Here is a 17,493-nt window from a genome sequence, read left to right on the forward strand (position 1 = left end):
GTTCTCATCATTCTGTTTTAGAATGGCTCACTCAAAATTGTTGAGGTGCCATTTAATCTTGTACTCTTTACACTTTTGATATATAAAATTTAGCCTTTGACAAAAAAAAAAAAAAAAAAAAAACCATGGTGTATAGTTTTAGAAGAAATAAAAGGAAAATAATTCCACAAACCCAGTAACATGGAAGTCTAATATTGTAAGGACTTTACAAATTTTCTTAATTTGCAGCTTGTGTTTGTTGCTAATCGTTTCGTTATGTGGGTGGAAAGTTTAAACTGAAATCTATGAATCTATAGTTTTTGTAATTCATAGAAACAAAATATAAGGAATTTTTACTTATTAATTAAAGTATAAGGATTGTAATGGAAGAAAAAATAAAAGTTAGGACTGTAAATAAAATTATCCTTAATATAACTTGCAAATCAGGTAACAGGTAAGAAAATTAATGGTCAGGATTAAAATACAATCATCCAAAGGTGTCAATTACAAATGGTATAGAAGAGCAAGTGGTACTGTAGAATGACCCCATATATTGACACTACAAAAAATATTAAAATTAACAGTAATATTTTTACTACTAATAATAATACATCGTTGCTATTCACATATAGCAACGGTGACATATTTCTGCTAATAAAATCTTATTTTAAATAATTAATAATAATTTTTTTATAAAATATTGCTATAACTTAACTAAGGCAGTAACTTTTAAAATTATTACTGTAAAATATTATTTTAGCAGTAAAAAAAAGTTAACTATAAATTATTGTTATTAAATACAGTATTTTTTATAGTGTAAGTACATGAATTTGATTTTATTATCGTATTGTTTGATTCTAAAGCTAATAACAATTGTTCGAACATATTTATATCAATTTGAAATGCATTTTCAATGTGTTCATCTTTTTTTATCAGATAAATCTACTCTGAATTTGTTGTCAGCGAAAATTAATATGCATTTTTCAAATTTAAATAAAATAAATCACGGTTTAATAAGAATCTGGATTCAAACTCCCGACCTCATGCAGTAGAAGGACTTGGTCATTAGACCAAGCTTTCACATAACGTTTCATCTTTATTCTCTTGATTGTTTTACTTTTTAGTTCTTTACATTCAAATTAAATAATTAAAGAGTGATTTAAATTTTTATTTTGAAAAGGTATAAAATAATAACATAACATTTATTTTAGAAAAAATAAAATAATCATACAACACTTACTTTGTGAACATTTATGTATTAATAATATATTAAATTCAAAAAATATAATATGGATTAAAATATAACAAAAATACATCAATATAATGATAACATATAATTTTTTATAAATATGTTTACATTCTAAAAAATTAAAAATTTGTTAATATAATATCAATAATTTAGAATATATTTATTAGTACTATTTATATATAATTTTAAGTCAATATAATTTTTTTATGAAAAAATTCAACTAATATTTTAATTTGTTAAAATCGAAAGAAAATCCAATGGCGTGCCAATCCAATCCATAACCATTTAAAGTCTAATCTTAGCAAAAACACGTGGGAGTTCCAACTCAGCAACCGATCGACCGTTTCAAACAAAATCGCCTCTCCACTTTCTTGAAAGACTTTTGGTGATTCTTTCTCCCTGTCCATGTCGATTCTGAACTAGAAGCAGCAGCAGCAGCATCAGTTTCAATCACGAGAGATTCACGATGAGTTCACGAGAAGAAGGCGACGATGGACTTCGCAAACCGTTTCTTCACACCGGCAGCTGGTATAGAATGAGCTCACGCCAGTCCAGTATGATGGGCTCCTCCTCTCAGTTCATTCGCGACAGCGCTGTCTCCGTCGTTCTTTGTGTCCTCATCGTCGCCTTAGGTCCCATCCAATTCGGTTTCACTGTAAATACATTCGCATCTTATACTCTTTCTTTCGTTTCATTTTATTTGTTTGTTTGCATTTTTAGTTAATCTTAGAATTTGATTCGTTTTTGTTGCTAATCCAGTGTGGTTATTCTTCGCCTACGCAATCTGAAATCATTAAGGATCTTAATCTCTCAATTTCAGAGGTTTGACTTTTTTTTAATCTGGTCTCTATTTTTTCAGTATTTACTTTTTCGTTGTTTATTATAAGATTGAATTTGTTGTTTTTAGTTTTCTCTGTTTGGTTCTTTATCCAATGTGGGCGCTATGGTTGGAGCTATTTCAAGTGGTCAGATTGCTGAGTACATTGGCCGAAAAGGGGTAATTTATCATTGAATTTGATTGAATCTTATGAGTTCAATTTGCTGTTTAATTGGTATTGACATGTCGCCTATATTCTTGTTTTATGTTAAATGTCAGTCGCTGATGATTGCTGCAATCCCTAATATAATTGGATGGTTAAGCATATCCTTTGCTAAAGTGAGTGGTGTTTTGATGCTTTGAGATTTCTTATTAAGGTCTGTGTTTACTTTATGAGTTTGACATTGATAATATCTTTCAGGATTCTTCATTTTTATTCATGGGAAGGTTGTTGGAAGGATTTGGTGTTGGTATTATCTCATATACGGTAAGCCTTGAAACCTCATAGATTTATATTCATTTTTTATCCATTCCCAGTTCCTAAAAGTGTAGCAAATGCATCCTCAAAAGATGGTGGATAAATTAGGTTTAGTTGTAAAATTTATTTGGGCTATTTCTGTTTAGGTGCCAGTCTATATAGCTGAGATAGCACCTCAGAACATGAGAGGAAGTCTTGGATCAGTTAATCAGGTATGTTATGCTTTCTAAATCAGTGATGTGCTCTTCTTATCAATTTTGGCTATGTTGCTTTGGTGATGTTAGTTATTAATTGCTTGAACATGCCTTTATTTAATAGCTCTCAGTTACTCTGGGGATATTGCTCGCGTATCTGTTAGGACTTTTTGTACATTGGAGGCTGCTAGCTGTTTTAGGTAAGCCCCCTTGAAATTCTTTGCATGCATTAAGTAAGTGGGGGAAAGAGACCATTATGTTATGCTAACAATAACAATTTTGTGAATGCATACTTGAACAAGAATATTGAACAGCATTTCCTAATAATGTTTGTGTATACGCATGTACTCATGTGTCATATTTGTGGGAGAAACTCTGACCAATCCATATCCATGTTGTTGTGCAGGAACTTTGCCTTGCTTAATTTTAATACCTGGTTTGTTTTTCATACCAGAGTCTCCTCGCTGGCTGGTATGCTTCATGAACTAATTGTGGTTGACTTTAGTATTTCATAATATCTTTACATCTCTCTTTCTTATCCTCTTTTCATTTCCTTATGTGGGGATTGGGTTGGCAGGCAAAAATGGGGATGACAGAGGAGTTTGAAGCATCTTTGCAAGTATTACGGGGATTCGATACAGACATTTCTGCCGAAGTGAATGAAATCAAGGTACGGAACTGAAGTGGCACCATCTTTATAATTTTTGATTCTTTCACTTAAATCAACTTGGACATATAAATTAAATATAAAATAAAAGTTGTATGAAGAATTTTTAAATGACAAAAGAAGGATGTATTTCACATCGCATCTTTAAACCTTTTTTATGGAACCACCACCCCTTTACTTTCTGCAGAAGTCTGTATCTTCATCAACCAAGAGAACAACAACCCGATTTGCAGATCTCAGACGAAGAAGATATTGGTTCCCTTTGATGGTAGACTGGTTTGTTTTGATATCTGTTTTTTTTTCTGCAGAACTTCTTTCAAAATTACTTGAAATGGTGGAACCCTGATTGTTGATAGTGATTTATTATGTAGGTGGGAATTGGATTACTTATGCTTCAGCAACTCAGTGGCATCAATGCAATTTTGTTCTATTCCAGCAAAATCTTTGAAAGTGCTGGTTTGTGCCTGTTTACCCTTCTTTTTTTTGGCTTTGTTCTCTAGTTTCAAAATCTGGTAATGAGCTTAAGTGATGTCTTGACTGCGAAATTCTTATCCTCCCATGTCTTACCATATGCGACACACAGACACATCTCTATATGACCTTTAGATGGCAATTGCCTGTAGAGCCATGTGAATAAGAGATCTATAAGAACATGATATGTGGATACAAAACAAACTGTGGCAGACCAGTTTATTTGGTTTAAATGCCAGATAAAGTTTTAATAATGGCTTTAAGTTTGGATGTGAATAGCACTGGTTTCTTTTTTGTTCTTTGATTTTTTTGTAAGAAAAAACTTAGCAGCACCAGCCACCCTGCAGTTTCTTAGTTGTTTCGAGTCCATATAATGTAGTATTAAATTACTTTATAATCATTAAGTTGATTCTTTTGTTTTTGCTTTATCAGTCTTTTCGTCCTAAATAGATTAACACATTTGAGCTTTCACACAGTTAAAAAGAACACCTTTAGTATAATGCTAATTCGCCCTTATTTTATCCAGTTTCTCTTTAATATTCCATGCCGAGGCAGATAGTTGAAAGGCTGAATGGCGATGTTGGTTTGATACTCCTTTTGATCTCTCTTGTAACTCATGATACATCTGGATTATGTATGAGGTTCACCAGATAACATAGTCTTAGAAGATTTAGACTTGCTAATATTCTAGTTTGCTTGATTGGTTTTTTTTTTAGGGTAAAAAGTTAGCCTTGGAGCACAAATACTAAAATCATCTATAGTGCTGTTATGAATGTAGTATATCTAATTTACCTTCTGGTCTATGTTTCTCAAAATCATTGTTTACTATGTGACAAATTGACAGGTGTTTCCTCAAGTAATCTTGCTACAGTTGGACTTGGGTTTATTCAGGTAAGTTGTTAGGTGGTACACTCAATATGATGGTTATTCTTTTCCCCCGAGCATTAGCTTTGTTGATATGCCCTGTATTTTGGGCTTACCAGTGAAATGGGAAACTATTGAAAAAGATAAAACCATGGCATAGGTTGTAGTTTCTACCAAATCCATCACCTAAGAAGCTATCAATATTTTCTAGGTTCTTGCCACTGGGGTCACTACATGGTTGATGGATAAAGCTGGACGAAGGCTTCTCTTGATTGTGAGTATCATTCTGCAATTTGGATGTTCACTGAGAAGGGAAACGTCACCTTTTAGGATAATGGACAAAATAAACATAACTATATGCTTTCAAATAACTGGGTGCAGATATCTACGTCTGGAATGACTGTTAGCCTGCTTCTTGTTGCGGTTGCCTTCTATATAGAGGTTTGTCACAGAATGCATATATTATTTCATATTATGTTTGCAGCTATTTGTTGAATATTATATTAAAGTAGCTTTGATACCTTCCTTACCCTCATTTTCTGCATTGTTGACACCAGGGAACTATTTCAAAAGACTCCAATTTGTATGGCATAATGGGAGTGTTGTCGCTTGTGGGGCTCGTGGTAGGCTTTCTCTCGTTTACATCTTTCATGCATCTGACATTGCTTAGTTGCTATGCCATTATTTGTCATCATAATGTTTATCAAGGATTCTCAATTCATTTTGTGAACTATAATTGCAGGCAATGATAATTTTTTTCTCTCTTGGACTTGGAGCTATTCCTTGGATTATAATGTCTGAGGTACTATTGTTTTCTCAATCTCAAAAGAATTTTAACAAAAAAAAAAAATCAAGCGCCTTGCTTTCCAAATAACATAAAACGTTATATGTTTTGTGCTATACTATTTGACAAGCACAGTCAGGAGCTGGTTAGATTTGTAGATGCTATCCTAGGGCTTTTATCTTATAATAAACTACTTGATAATACGCAATTGAGAATTAATTTATACATGCTATTAGGACTTATCATCTAGAACTGAGTGTTTAATGGATATAACTGTTTTTACCAGCTCAACTAAGAATGCATATAGTAACTTGGAAGCGATGAACTGTGCAAACCTGATATTTTATAAGAGTGAAATGATTATGTGTTCGCCAGTTGGTAATACGAGTACATTGGTTCATTTTCACGAGAAAGCAACCTGAAACTTGGGATGACCTTGGCAATTTTGTAACTTAAATAGGAGAAAAGGCTATTAACTGAGTTTAGTTGACTCCATAAACAGCCGATACCATCTTTACTATGGATGCTTTGATGTCTCCACATCTGAATGGACTGTGGAGAAGCTGGGATTTTTCTTTTTTCGAATGAATAGCCTGTAGTATGGCATTGATGAATGATTGACACACAAATTCTTCGGTTTTGAGAACATTCTTATGACTCGTGAAGGACAATTGTATTAAATGTTATATTGCTATTAGTTTCTGAAGGAGGACTAATGCTTTTGATAAAGTCTCAGATGGTCTCTTCATTTTCTAGATTTCCATGACAACAGGCTATAGTTCTCCATTTGTGTGTTTTTGATTTCCATGTCGAAAACATCAATTCCATATGTGATGAATTACTAGCTGTAGTTGGCCTACTACTTAGCATTACTCATATAGTTTTATACTCCCTCCGTCCTAATAGAGTTGTCCACTTTACCTTTATCACACAGTTTAAGAAAACATAATTATTGTTATGGAACTTCTAAATTTTTCTTTACTTTTCTTGTAATACCCTTATTTAATGTAAGGCCCACTTTCAATTTACTTTATTAGGGAAATTTGAATAGGGATAGAATAGGAAGATAGATTTTTAAAATTGTTACTTTTTGGAAGTGGACAAGAGTTTTGGGACAAATTTTTTTGGCCAAAGTGGACAACTCTATTGGGACGGAGGGAGTATTTGTTTACTTGACTTCTATTTTGTTCCTTTAAATTTAGCTCCCAGTTGGACCTAAACTTTTAATGAACTTTCAATTCTTTCAGAGCGAAGCATGAACATTTTAAAACCAGCTTATTGAAAAACATATTTCTTCATCTGCTTCTACATTTTCTTTGAGCATGTTGTGTTTGAAAAGAAAAATTAATAGATGCTTCAAATTGCCTATTAAAATAAGTTATGGTATTCGATTTATACGAAAGGTGTCGGAAAGGTGAAGTTAGATTAAAGGGTGACTTGGTCAACTACAACTTACAGAATAGTCTCCCTTGTCAGTAAATATTGTAAACATAAAATCATTATATTCAATAAAAGCTTTTTGTATATTGTTTGAAAGATATGTCAGGATACAGAATACAAACCTAAGTATCCCATTGAAAAATAATTTTCTGACTTTCATCACATTTCAGATACTGCCGGTGAATATCAAGAGCCTTTCTGGCAGCGTAGCAACACTGGCAAATTGGCTAACATCTTGGCTTGTCACAATGACTGCAAACTTTTTGTTGAGTTGGACTAGTGCAGGTATCTTTCTCTCTCTCTCTCTTGCTGTTGCATGCACATATACTCCGGGACTTAATGTCAATTTGCTCTTTGAACCTGTACGTAATGAGCAATATAAAACCAAAATGTTTTTTTAGCAATTGTCTCTTTAACTTGGTAATTTTATCAACAACTAGTCCAAATTTTCCAACAATTAGCCCCTTACAGTTATTTTTCAAAATTGATTAAAATTGAAAAGTTCAAAGGATTAATTGATAAAAAAATTGATGTTAAGTGCCCATCACGTGTGAGTTGAGGGGACAAATTAATACTTAAGTCTATATTCCGGGTACATGTTTTGGTGTGTGTGCAAGCTGGATTTAATAACACGGAGTTAAGAAAATTGCCCAATTGTTCACGGAGTTAAGAAAATTGCCCAATTGTTACAGGGACCTTTACTATTTACTCAGTGGTGAGTGCATTTACTGTTGTTTTTGTGACGCTTTGGGTGCCGGAAACCAAAGGGAGAACTCTTGAAGAGATACAATCATCCTTCAGATGAGAGTGCTTGCTCAAGTATGTCATCTGGTTTCAACTTTCAGCTATTTCATTCATTTGTGCTAATTGATTCCTTATGTGTTTCCTTACATGTATTATGTGTTGTATTCATTTGTATTTTTCCTTTGTGTAAGTTTTGTAACTTTTTTTTTTGATAATCAAATTAAAACAAACACACAAAGAAAGAAAGAAAAAAGATACATGAATAAAAGAAAAATAAAATGTGGGGGAGTTTTGTTTAAATTCATTGGATAACATCATGTTTGCTTCATAGATGATCAAAAGGTGATTTATGATTTCTGAATGTAATGGTAGCATAACTAGTGGAAAAGATTACAAATAGAAGAGGAGCATAACTAAAGAGAAGGGTATAGTAAACAGATAAGCAGTGTTACTTTTCTGCTCGATGCCCTTCTTGCACGGAAGAAAGAAACTTCTCGAGATGCCGGTTGTAGACACACGGCCTTTCGAGATGAACCAAATGCCCAGCTTTCTCTATTCCTTGAAATGTTGCATTTTCTCCCAGTTGCCTGTAATTAAACAAAATTCATTTTATTTCCTGTCTGAGCTTCATGTATCAAGAGGAATAGGGATGTTTAACAATAGGTTATTGTCGTTTTGACAGTAGGTTTTAGGTAAGCTTGCGGATTGAAGATATAATAGTTTTTGGGTTTGGTTTTGGAAGTAAAAAATTTCAGTTCAATTTTGGGACAAACAAACAAAAAAAATTGAGCTGAACTGAAAAATCAACCAAATCGACCGGTTTGATTTGAATTATATTATTTTTTCATAAATTTGATTTGGTTTCGAAAAAAATTACAATTTATTTATTTGACCACACAAATTAACAGCGGAACAACTCTGGAAGTAATACCCTTTCATGTTCTGTGCAAGTTCGAGATTGAATATTTCATCGTTTTCGCCCCATAGAAGATGTATTTTCTGCAAGGAATTACAATCTATATAAATGCTCAATTAGAAAATATGAAACCAATAACTGTCTTACCTACCTGAGGAAATTTAGGGATGGCAGTGTCTTTGTTGCTAATAACAAGTCCTTCTAGTAGTTCAGCTCTCTCATTCCTGTTATTAAACATTACCTATAAAACGACAATAATTGTTAATTAACTGCTTTAGGACCACATAACACAGTACTGATTAGGTATTTTTGTTGGTTGAGCAAGAACAGTAGACAGTTTTATTTATAGATTTTATTTCTTGGTTTCTTCATCATATCTCTCTGCTTACATTGGTACACAACAATATTCTATAATTGTTTTCTAGAGATTAATTTTCATTACTGTTTCTCTCTTTATATTTAGGTAGGATTCAGTTACGTGGAATTAAAATGTCCGGAAAAATATTAATTTTATTAAAATGTTGGAGAAAAATTGTTATTTTAATATAACTTTAGGAGATGATTATTTAATTTTAAAATTACAAGAACAAATAACACAAAATGTTCATAATTTTAGTGAATTTTTTTTATTAACTAAACTTTTTTATTAATATTTTATATCCGCTTAATTTTTTTATGATATTGAAAAATACAAGTATAAATTCATTTTTGTAATTTATATATTAATGTAATGGTAGAAGTCCCAAGTGCTCCAAAATGAAACTAAATGCTAAATAAGGTTAAATTTTTCCAAAAGAATGTAATTGTCTTTTAGATTATTTAATAATTTAATTTTGTTATTTATTATTTTTGGTTACAATGATTCCTAAACACTGCATATACTCCTGTATTTAAGTGGTTACAAAAATTAAAATGTTAGACAGCATCCATCACAGAATCAGTGACTGTAAAGAGCAGTAGTGATTTCTTAGAAATAATTAAATTGTTACGTGTATATGCTAATTTCCCAATGATGCCACTGTTTCTACTCAGAGCAAAAAACATAAAAAAAAGGTGAAGAAAATTAGGAAAGAAAAATTCTAGGACTACAACTAATGCAATTAATTCTTTTGGGGGTCTACTACATATTCCTATGATCTCAACATTCAAGCCAAAATATTCTCTATTGAATCTAAAAAAAAGGTTTTAAATTCTGAAAAATTAGTATCACAACACAACAGTCATGAGGTTTATTAGATTTAAAATATTGTTTTCTCCAAAATTTGCAATAAAAAAGTGTGATTTTGACCTAATCATAAGGAATAATAGTAATTTTGAATGAAAAGTAAAAAAACATGATTTTTTTTTTATATTTCTTGGAACAAATGTGTCGACGTAATAATTTACAAAAATAAGTTAAAGATATTACTGTTATTCTAGGTGAAGGCATTAAAGTCTGGATATATTCTAGTTGTATAGGTGCTGTGACTGGAAGCATTACCTAACATCTTCTCCTTTCCATTTGTATTTTTATTCTAATCACATGAAATTCTTATGTTGAGACTCATGCCATTTCTCATGCATGATGTTTACTGTGAAATGTTTTATCACAGGATAAATTAGTAAAATATATTCAACCTAATTGAAAAAATATTTTAGTTTTTTTTTAAATAAAAAAAAATTCAGTTTTATTCTACTAAATTAAATAAAAATGGAGCTGCTGTAATTCTCGGTTTTCCTCCCTTTTTTTTCCAATTACATTATCATCTACCTAACTTAATTATATGCATGGCTATGTTGTTTGAAAAGTTATCTAATTTTATGGTTTAGTGTTTCATTTTTAATTATTTCCAAAAGCACTTTTAAATAAAAAGTTTGCATTTATAGTTAATTATTATAAAAAGATTCTCCATCGGTTCTTTAAAGACAGAAAAATTTATAAAATACAGGAATTAAGAAATTAATTAGCGAATTATATTTTTAAATGTTCTTTTAATTTATTAAAGTAAATCATTATGGATTGATAGAATTAAAAAAAATCAAAACCACTATATATTTAATAGTAATTTATAAGATTAGATTACAGGGACATTTTAACAGTTTTGTCTTTAAACTAACACTAAAAACTGTGTTTTTTTTTTTGGATTTTTTAGGTGCACTCCGTCAACTAAGTCATCCGTGAATAAACTCAATCACATTATATTATTAAAATACTAACAGTATATATTTCTCATTTTTTAAACTTTAAAGGACGGAGGTAGTATTATTTTGTTATTTTTCAGCGTTCCGGTGTAACATATACGATAAAACCTCATATATATATAATTAAAGTTCCATTCTAAGAAAATAATAATCTTTACCACGCATGTAAAATAGAAATCTCATAAGTAATGGCATTAATTTTTTTTTTTTTATCAAAAATATGTATAGTAATCAAAGAAGAAAGAGTGAAAGGAAAAGATATAGAAGATAGAAAACAAATAAATCAATGCAAAGCAAACCTCAAGAAAGTCTTTGTGAAGGAAATTAGGGAACCAAAGCTTCTTGTAAGCAGCTACAGAAAGCAGAGCTTTAAGTCCTTTCACACAAGTCGGAAGCAAGAGCTCAGCCGAAGATTTGAACCCAAGCCTACTCAATGTTGAATCACTGATCGAGTCGGTCATAGCCAAGATCGAACCAGACACAACCATTGCTTCAACTAGCTCAGGATACATCTCAGCCATCTTGAAAGCTACCATACCGCCATAGCTAAACCCCACCAACGTACACTTCTCCACTCCCACCCTCTTTAAACCCTTCACCAACGTTTCAGCTTGAAACGTCGGTGACCGGTCTGTTTTATCGGTGATAGAGCCGCCGAAGAAGAGAAGGTCGGGGATGTAGACCGAGTACTTTTTGGCTAAAGCGCCAACTTGGAATTGCCATGTTACAATACCTTCTGCAGCAAAGCCATGGATTAGGACAACAACTGGTTTTTCAGGTTTATTTAAGGTTTGGGATTTGGTAGATTTTTCGCCTTTTTTCGGGTTTGGAATGGTTTCGTTGGGAACCCAGAGGTTCATGATTGTGCCTGGCTCGATCTCGAGTGTGTAGGGTTTAACCCCTGCCATTTTCATTAGGCCATGCAGTAAGGGCTTTTGAGCTGCTACGAGGTTCACCATTTGTGCTTCTATTTCTTTGTGTTTGAATGCGAAGTGTGTGCTTGTGTTGTAATATTGTAGAAATGTAATAATGTGAAATAATGGGTTTTAAAAGTAAAGGAAGAGATGGTTTGGTGTTGGGTAGTTATATGTTGCTATAGAAGGTATACATTTGCATAAGATTTAATAAGGCATAATCTATGCTAAAATCTATGTATTCTATAATTTTTCTTTATTTAGTACTTATATTTTTTTCAATTTCGTTTTAAAATATTTTTTTCCTTACTTAGTTTTTTCATTTTACCATTTTTCTTTACTGTGTCCTTTAACATACGTAAGTTACAAGGTGTCATGCATTTTCCGTTAGCTAATAGTGAACAAATTAAAATACGAAAATCCACGTTTATGAAGAAGTAAGAAAAGGAGGACCTATAGAGAGAAAAGAATTTATATGACCTATTTTAATTCGTTCATGTTAATTAACGGAGAGTGCACACCATCTCGTAAATTTCATCTGTTTAAGAATTAAGTAAAAAAAAAGGTAAAATACATGGACTAAATAAAGAAAATATGTCTTAGGAACGAAGTAAAAAAAACAGAAACTTTTGAATAGGTTATGCTATTTGATAATGGACTTACAACACTCTGCAGCTCCATGTAATCTCAATTAGTACTAACTTATTTTATAGGAAATTATAAATGTATTATTTTGTTAGGTAAATTACTAGAAACTTTATATTAGTTTACAGTTAATTTACATTTCTAGCCCCTAAACTTCATTCTCTCGTTTAATATAAACTTTTTCTCAGCTTTAAGTTTTTGATATAAACATTTATACGATTTATATTTTTATCCTTTCCATTAAATTATAAAGACATTGAATCCATGTGTCACCTTACCTGTAAAACTTGATTTTTAAAATAGAAATTTACATGTCATTTTAAACACATCAGCGCCACATTGCCTCTAAATCATTTTACATGTAACTAAAAAATTTATAATTTGATATCTTTATTTGATCTGTCACCACACGTAAGTCAAAAATCTCATTCCCATTCTAGAGTAACCTAAGCAAATCTAAAATTTGGTGGTGATGAGTTTTGTTTGACGTAATATTAATTTTGTTTCTTTGACTAACAAATATTAAATTTTCGGTATTAGAGGACAAAGGTAGTTTGATATTGATCAACGGTATTGCCTACCCTCCACCACATGTCGCTGGTGACTCGCCCGAGTTTTGCAAAAAAGTCAAATATAGTAAAAAAATGTATTAGAAAATTATGCAAATTTTCTTTAGGCTAAATAAGGTAAAATTATTATAATAATTATGTGAAACTAGAGTAAATATAATAGTTTAATCTTTATAATTATGGCCTAATGTCTTAAAAACCCCCGACCTTTTACCCCCTTTTCAATCATACCCTGACGTTGCAAATTTGTCACTTTTACTCTATTTTGCATTTTTGTGTTTCAATTGTACCCTGAAAAATTAAATTAACGTCTTTTGCGTTTGGAAATTTGTTTAAAACATTCTACATATCTCGCATATATTAATTGTATATTTTTAAAATTTATTTAAATTTAGTTAAATTAATTAAGAATTTAAATTAGTGTTAAATTGATTATGGTTTTTAGTTAGTTTTTAAAAATAAAGGACTTATTTGTACTTTTTTGAATAAAAAAAAATTTAATTTCATGTTTAGACTTAATTAATTGAATGATTCCATCATTTAAGTAAAAAAATTAACAAAAATTAAAATATTGGGGTACAATTGAAAACGGAAAATTCAAAAATGGGTAAAATTGACAAATTTTCAACGTCGGGGTAGAATTGAAAAAAAAATTAAAGGTGAGGGGTTTTTGAGTGATTAGGCCTATAATTATTATGGTTTGAGAGAAACAAATTTTTATAACTATGCAGGAGATTTGAGTTAAGAATTGTATTCTTTTATAAAACGTTCAATAGATGTGAATTTAAACTTTGTACGTAGATGCATGCACCACAGTCTGCACCGGAGCCATAGTGTTGATCATAGTAAAAAACCACTTTCATGAGTTGATTATTCTCTAATTATATATTATTCGGTTCAAATCTCATTTTTAATTCATTCATCCCTTTAAAATTTAAAACAATATTAATTTCAAAATAATTTATTAAATATTAATTTGTTTTATTTATTTATTAATTAATTTAATTATATAAAAAGAATCAATTGTTCTAAACTTAAAACTAACAAATTTAATGAGTAATCAACTTTTCATTTTTGTTGATATTACTCCTATAATTTATATTTCATGAAATCGATGTTATTTAATTTCAAAAAGAATCAGTATAGGCTATTAGTAAAACAAAACCAAAAGCCTTTATGCTCATTAAGCCCATTAAACAAATAAAACCTTACTGCTACATCCGGCCTACACCATACACACCTATCACCTCCGCCCATCATTTTTGTCTTCCTACCTAAACAATGGTGATATTTAACATGGTTATGTTTTTCCTATTTTCACTTTTCAGGTGGGCCCCACCTCGCCCCACTCTAGATCCCGCCCCTAGCATATAACTAAGTCAAGTTAACTAACACTTATTTAAAATTGAAACAAATTCAAAATCAATTCCATATTAACCGAATTTAGCTCGGATTCAAACTACTCGAATTATAATTGAATTGAATTTAAACATTAAAGTACTCAATTTACTAATTTAATTTATTTTTATCCAATATATTTATACATAATTACAATATCTTAATTATTATATTAAAATTAGGCTTCAAGTGTAATTGTATTTCATGTGTTCTTATTTTAAGATGTTTGGGACTAACCAGTGTAGGAATCTGGGCCGAATTAGAAATTTTATAAAATTATGATAGACATTGTCGTATGTTTGCTACTCACATTACTTTTGTCAACAAATATTTATTTTGCCTTTCTAAATTTAGCATAAAAGATCAAATAAGATTAAGTATATAATTTTGACATTTTGACTCATTTTAATCCCTCAAATAAAGTATCGAAAGATGATTGGAGCATTTTACACATATTAGAGTCGATGTGGCTGAAAATTATTAGACAATTTGAAATTGAAAGACAAAAACGAGCCAAAATTCCATATTGTTTTTTTTTTCAAATCCATAAGATTGGCCATAATTGATCTTTTGTACAAAGTTTAGAGGGTAAAATGAGCCTTTATTGTTACTTTTGTAGCTTAATCGCCAAACATGTTGGTTTTAATAGTGTTTTAGAAAAACAAACGGTGACCGAACCGGTGAGGCCAATGTGCCATGTTTCAACAGATTGAGTAAATTACAGTTGAAAAATAAATTTCAATCATGGGTAGAATATCGGTTTAACCGGCAATTCAATCAGGCCAATCACCCGTTGAACTATCAGTTCAGTTCAGGTCAATTGGTCTAGCCTGATTCAATAAGATTTCTAAATATTAGTGTAAATAGGACTTGACAGTTAGTCGGTGTCTAGTCCATCCAGTTGATCCGGTCTAGTAATTAAATCATTATATTTTAATGAATTTATAGAAGGATGAATGCGTTGTTAAGCAAGCCGGTTATTTAGGAGTGCGAATGTGCATTTAGAATTTAGAGAAGGTAGTGGAATTGTCAAGGTAAAACACGTTAGAAGGATTCGAGCCGGTATTTGGCTCGAACACTCTCCGATGCCTAAGTCAGATCTTCGATGGAGTCTTGATAATAATAGTAGAAAAAAGAAATATGAATTGTACCTGACTTAGACATTTTTTTATATAATCCTTTAGTCATTGTACTCTAGTGTAAGTCTTGTTCTTAATTTGAATTCATCTTCTTGTTGAGATTGATTTAAGTTCAATCTTATTCCTGATTTCATGGATATTGGTGTTATCTGATTACTCTAGCTATTTACACGGGTAATAATTCGTAGTGGGTCAGCGACTTATTGGGTGTAACCTCTATGTCAGTGCTCTGCTTCTCTTGTGTGAGTCAGATACTTATGCTGTATCCATTAGGACTTGATAGCTAATCGGCGTCCACTTCATTAAGTTATATGGTTTAGTAATTAAATCATTATATTTTAATGAATTTATAGAAGAATGAATGCGTTGTTAAGCAAGCCGGTGACTTAGGAGTGCGAGTGTGCATTTAGAATTTAGAGTATGTAGTGGAATTGTCAAAATTAAAAGCTTTTTGAAGTCAATAGGTTATGGAAGCATATAATTGTTAGCTTTCATTCTGGGACTTCTCTTTACTTGCAGTCCACTATTAGATTGTCATTAGGTGGATTTCTAATCTTCAGTTTTCTTCTAAATTTTCCTTTCATCTTTTGAGTAGTGAAATCAATTATCTTTAGGCTGTGGCCAGATTAGCATCATACCTATTTTTCCTAAAAGAGTGTCTTGGCACAGATGGTTGACTCCTTCTACTGGTCTCAAGGTCAACTTTGCTGATTCCTTTATGCTTGGTCGACGTACGATAGGTAGTACTATTAGAGATTCTTGTGGTATATGTATTAGTTGTTTTGCAGCACACAAATCTTGATGCAGATTTATAGGGACGTTTGCAGTGTTTGACAATTTCTTCAGAGTATACCGTCACTTAAATGGAGTCTGATTTCAAGATTCTGATAGAAGATGTCAAAGGCTCGATTGCTACCCTTAGATTATTGACAGGATTTCGCCTTATATTCTTTCTGTGATGGACTCTAAAATTCCCATGCATATCTTTAGAGAGCTGAATATGGTGGTAGACGCTCTTTTTAATATTTACTCTTTAGCTGCTATTACTTTCTTATGATGTATTGCATTTACGTAGTTCAGTTTCTATTTTTATTTTGTAGGACTATCACAGTTTTATGTTTCTAGAGTTAGCCGAGTGGGTCATGTCCCGCTCGGTTTTTATATAGCTTTCCCTCCCCAATGAGTGAGGTTATTAATAAAATTTTGTGGCGGTCCCACGCTTTCAAAAAAATACAAACTGAATAAATTAGAGGGGTAAAATTTGATTCGATGTGATATTGAAATTGTTAAAAATAATCGGTGTTTGAAGAAAATAGAAACTGAATTAAATCAGAGGGGGTTTTTTTTATTTATTTCAAACTGATTTTTGATTTATTTAGAAATACAAATGATGGTAAAAATTAGGAATCAAATGTGAATTATATTAAATAATATATTTTTTATTTTTTTTATTTTCAGAAGTAAAAAATTTCGACTAAATCAAAATTATTGAAAAAATCATCATAAGTGAATTTAGTCGATTAGAGAAAAATTATATTTTCTAATAGCGATTCGCCATAATTATTTTATTGTCATTTAAAATATTTGTTGTATTAATATTAGTTAGTCATTTTACATTTCTATGAATTAAATATATAATATAATGCTTCTATAATATTCAAATATTTGTTATTTGTTATAAATTTAATGATAATATAGATAATGCTTGTAGACTAGACTAATGAATATTTAGTGAACACTTAATAATACAATAACAAAGCAAATATTTGAGAGAATTTTATTACTTTTGTAAGTATATTTCACTTGTGAATTTTACATGAAATGTAACCTATTAATAGGCAATTTCACCCACCATGTAATTAATGCATTTATATACATGTTAAATATGGAGGGTTGAAATATTTTCATCTAATTAGATAGGTAATTTTGAATTTATCATCCCTAATATTTCACACACTATTCATAACACTATTAACATATTTGTTTTATCAATTGGGACATGCTAACTAAACAATTTGGCCAACATGGGTCTTTTCCATTTGTC

The 17,493-nt window shown here is 31.0% G+C and overlaps 2 protein-coding genes across 2 annotated transcripts; one reads left to right on the forward strand and one right to left on the reverse strand.

Annotated features, from left to right (window-relative positions):
• Positions 1-1,524: 1,524 nt before the first annotated feature.
• On the forward strand, positions 1,525-7,987 carry LOC126677484 (sugar transporter ERD6-like 6). Its single transcript, XM_050372131.2, has 18 exons — positions 1,525-1,883; positions 1,988-2,050; positions 2,136-2,225; positions 2,325-2,384; positions 2,467-2,532; positions 2,670-2,735; positions 2,842-2,917; positions 3,124-3,188; positions 3,295-3,387; positions 3,572-3,652; positions 3,756-3,840; positions 4,700-4,746; positions 4,931-4,993; positions 5,101-5,160; positions 5,277-5,342; positions 5,462-5,521; positions 7,114-7,228; positions 7,636-7,987. The coding sequence occupies exons 1-18, from the start codon at positions 1,695-1,697 to the stop codon at positions 7,746-7,748; spliced, it is 1,458 nt and encodes a 485-aa protein (XP_050228088.1). The 5' UTR covers positions 1,525-1,694; the 3' UTR covers positions 7,749-7,987.
• Positions 7,951-11,866, reverse strand: LOC126677485 (uncharacterized). Its single transcript, XM_050372132.2, has 4 exons — positions 11,084-11,866; positions 8,755-8,844; positions 8,619-8,686; positions 7,951-8,274 (listed from the first exon to the last, which is right to left on the reverse strand). The coding sequence occupies exons 1-4, from the start codon at positions 11,741-11,743 to the stop codon at positions 8,136-8,138; spliced, it is 957 nt and encodes a 318-aa protein (XP_050228089.1). The 5' UTR covers positions 11,744-11,866; the 3' UTR covers positions 7,951-8,135.
• Between the last annotated feature and the right edge of the window lie 5,627 nt (positions 11,867-17,493).

Source organism: Mercurialis annua, linkage group LG4, assembly GCF_937616625.2.
Source record: "Mercurialis annua linkage group LG4, ddMerAnnu1.2, whole genome shotgun sequence".
Classification (NCBI taxonomy): Eukaryota; Viridiplantae; Streptophyta; class Magnoliopsida; order Malpighiales; family Euphorbiaceae; genus Mercurialis; species Mercurialis annua.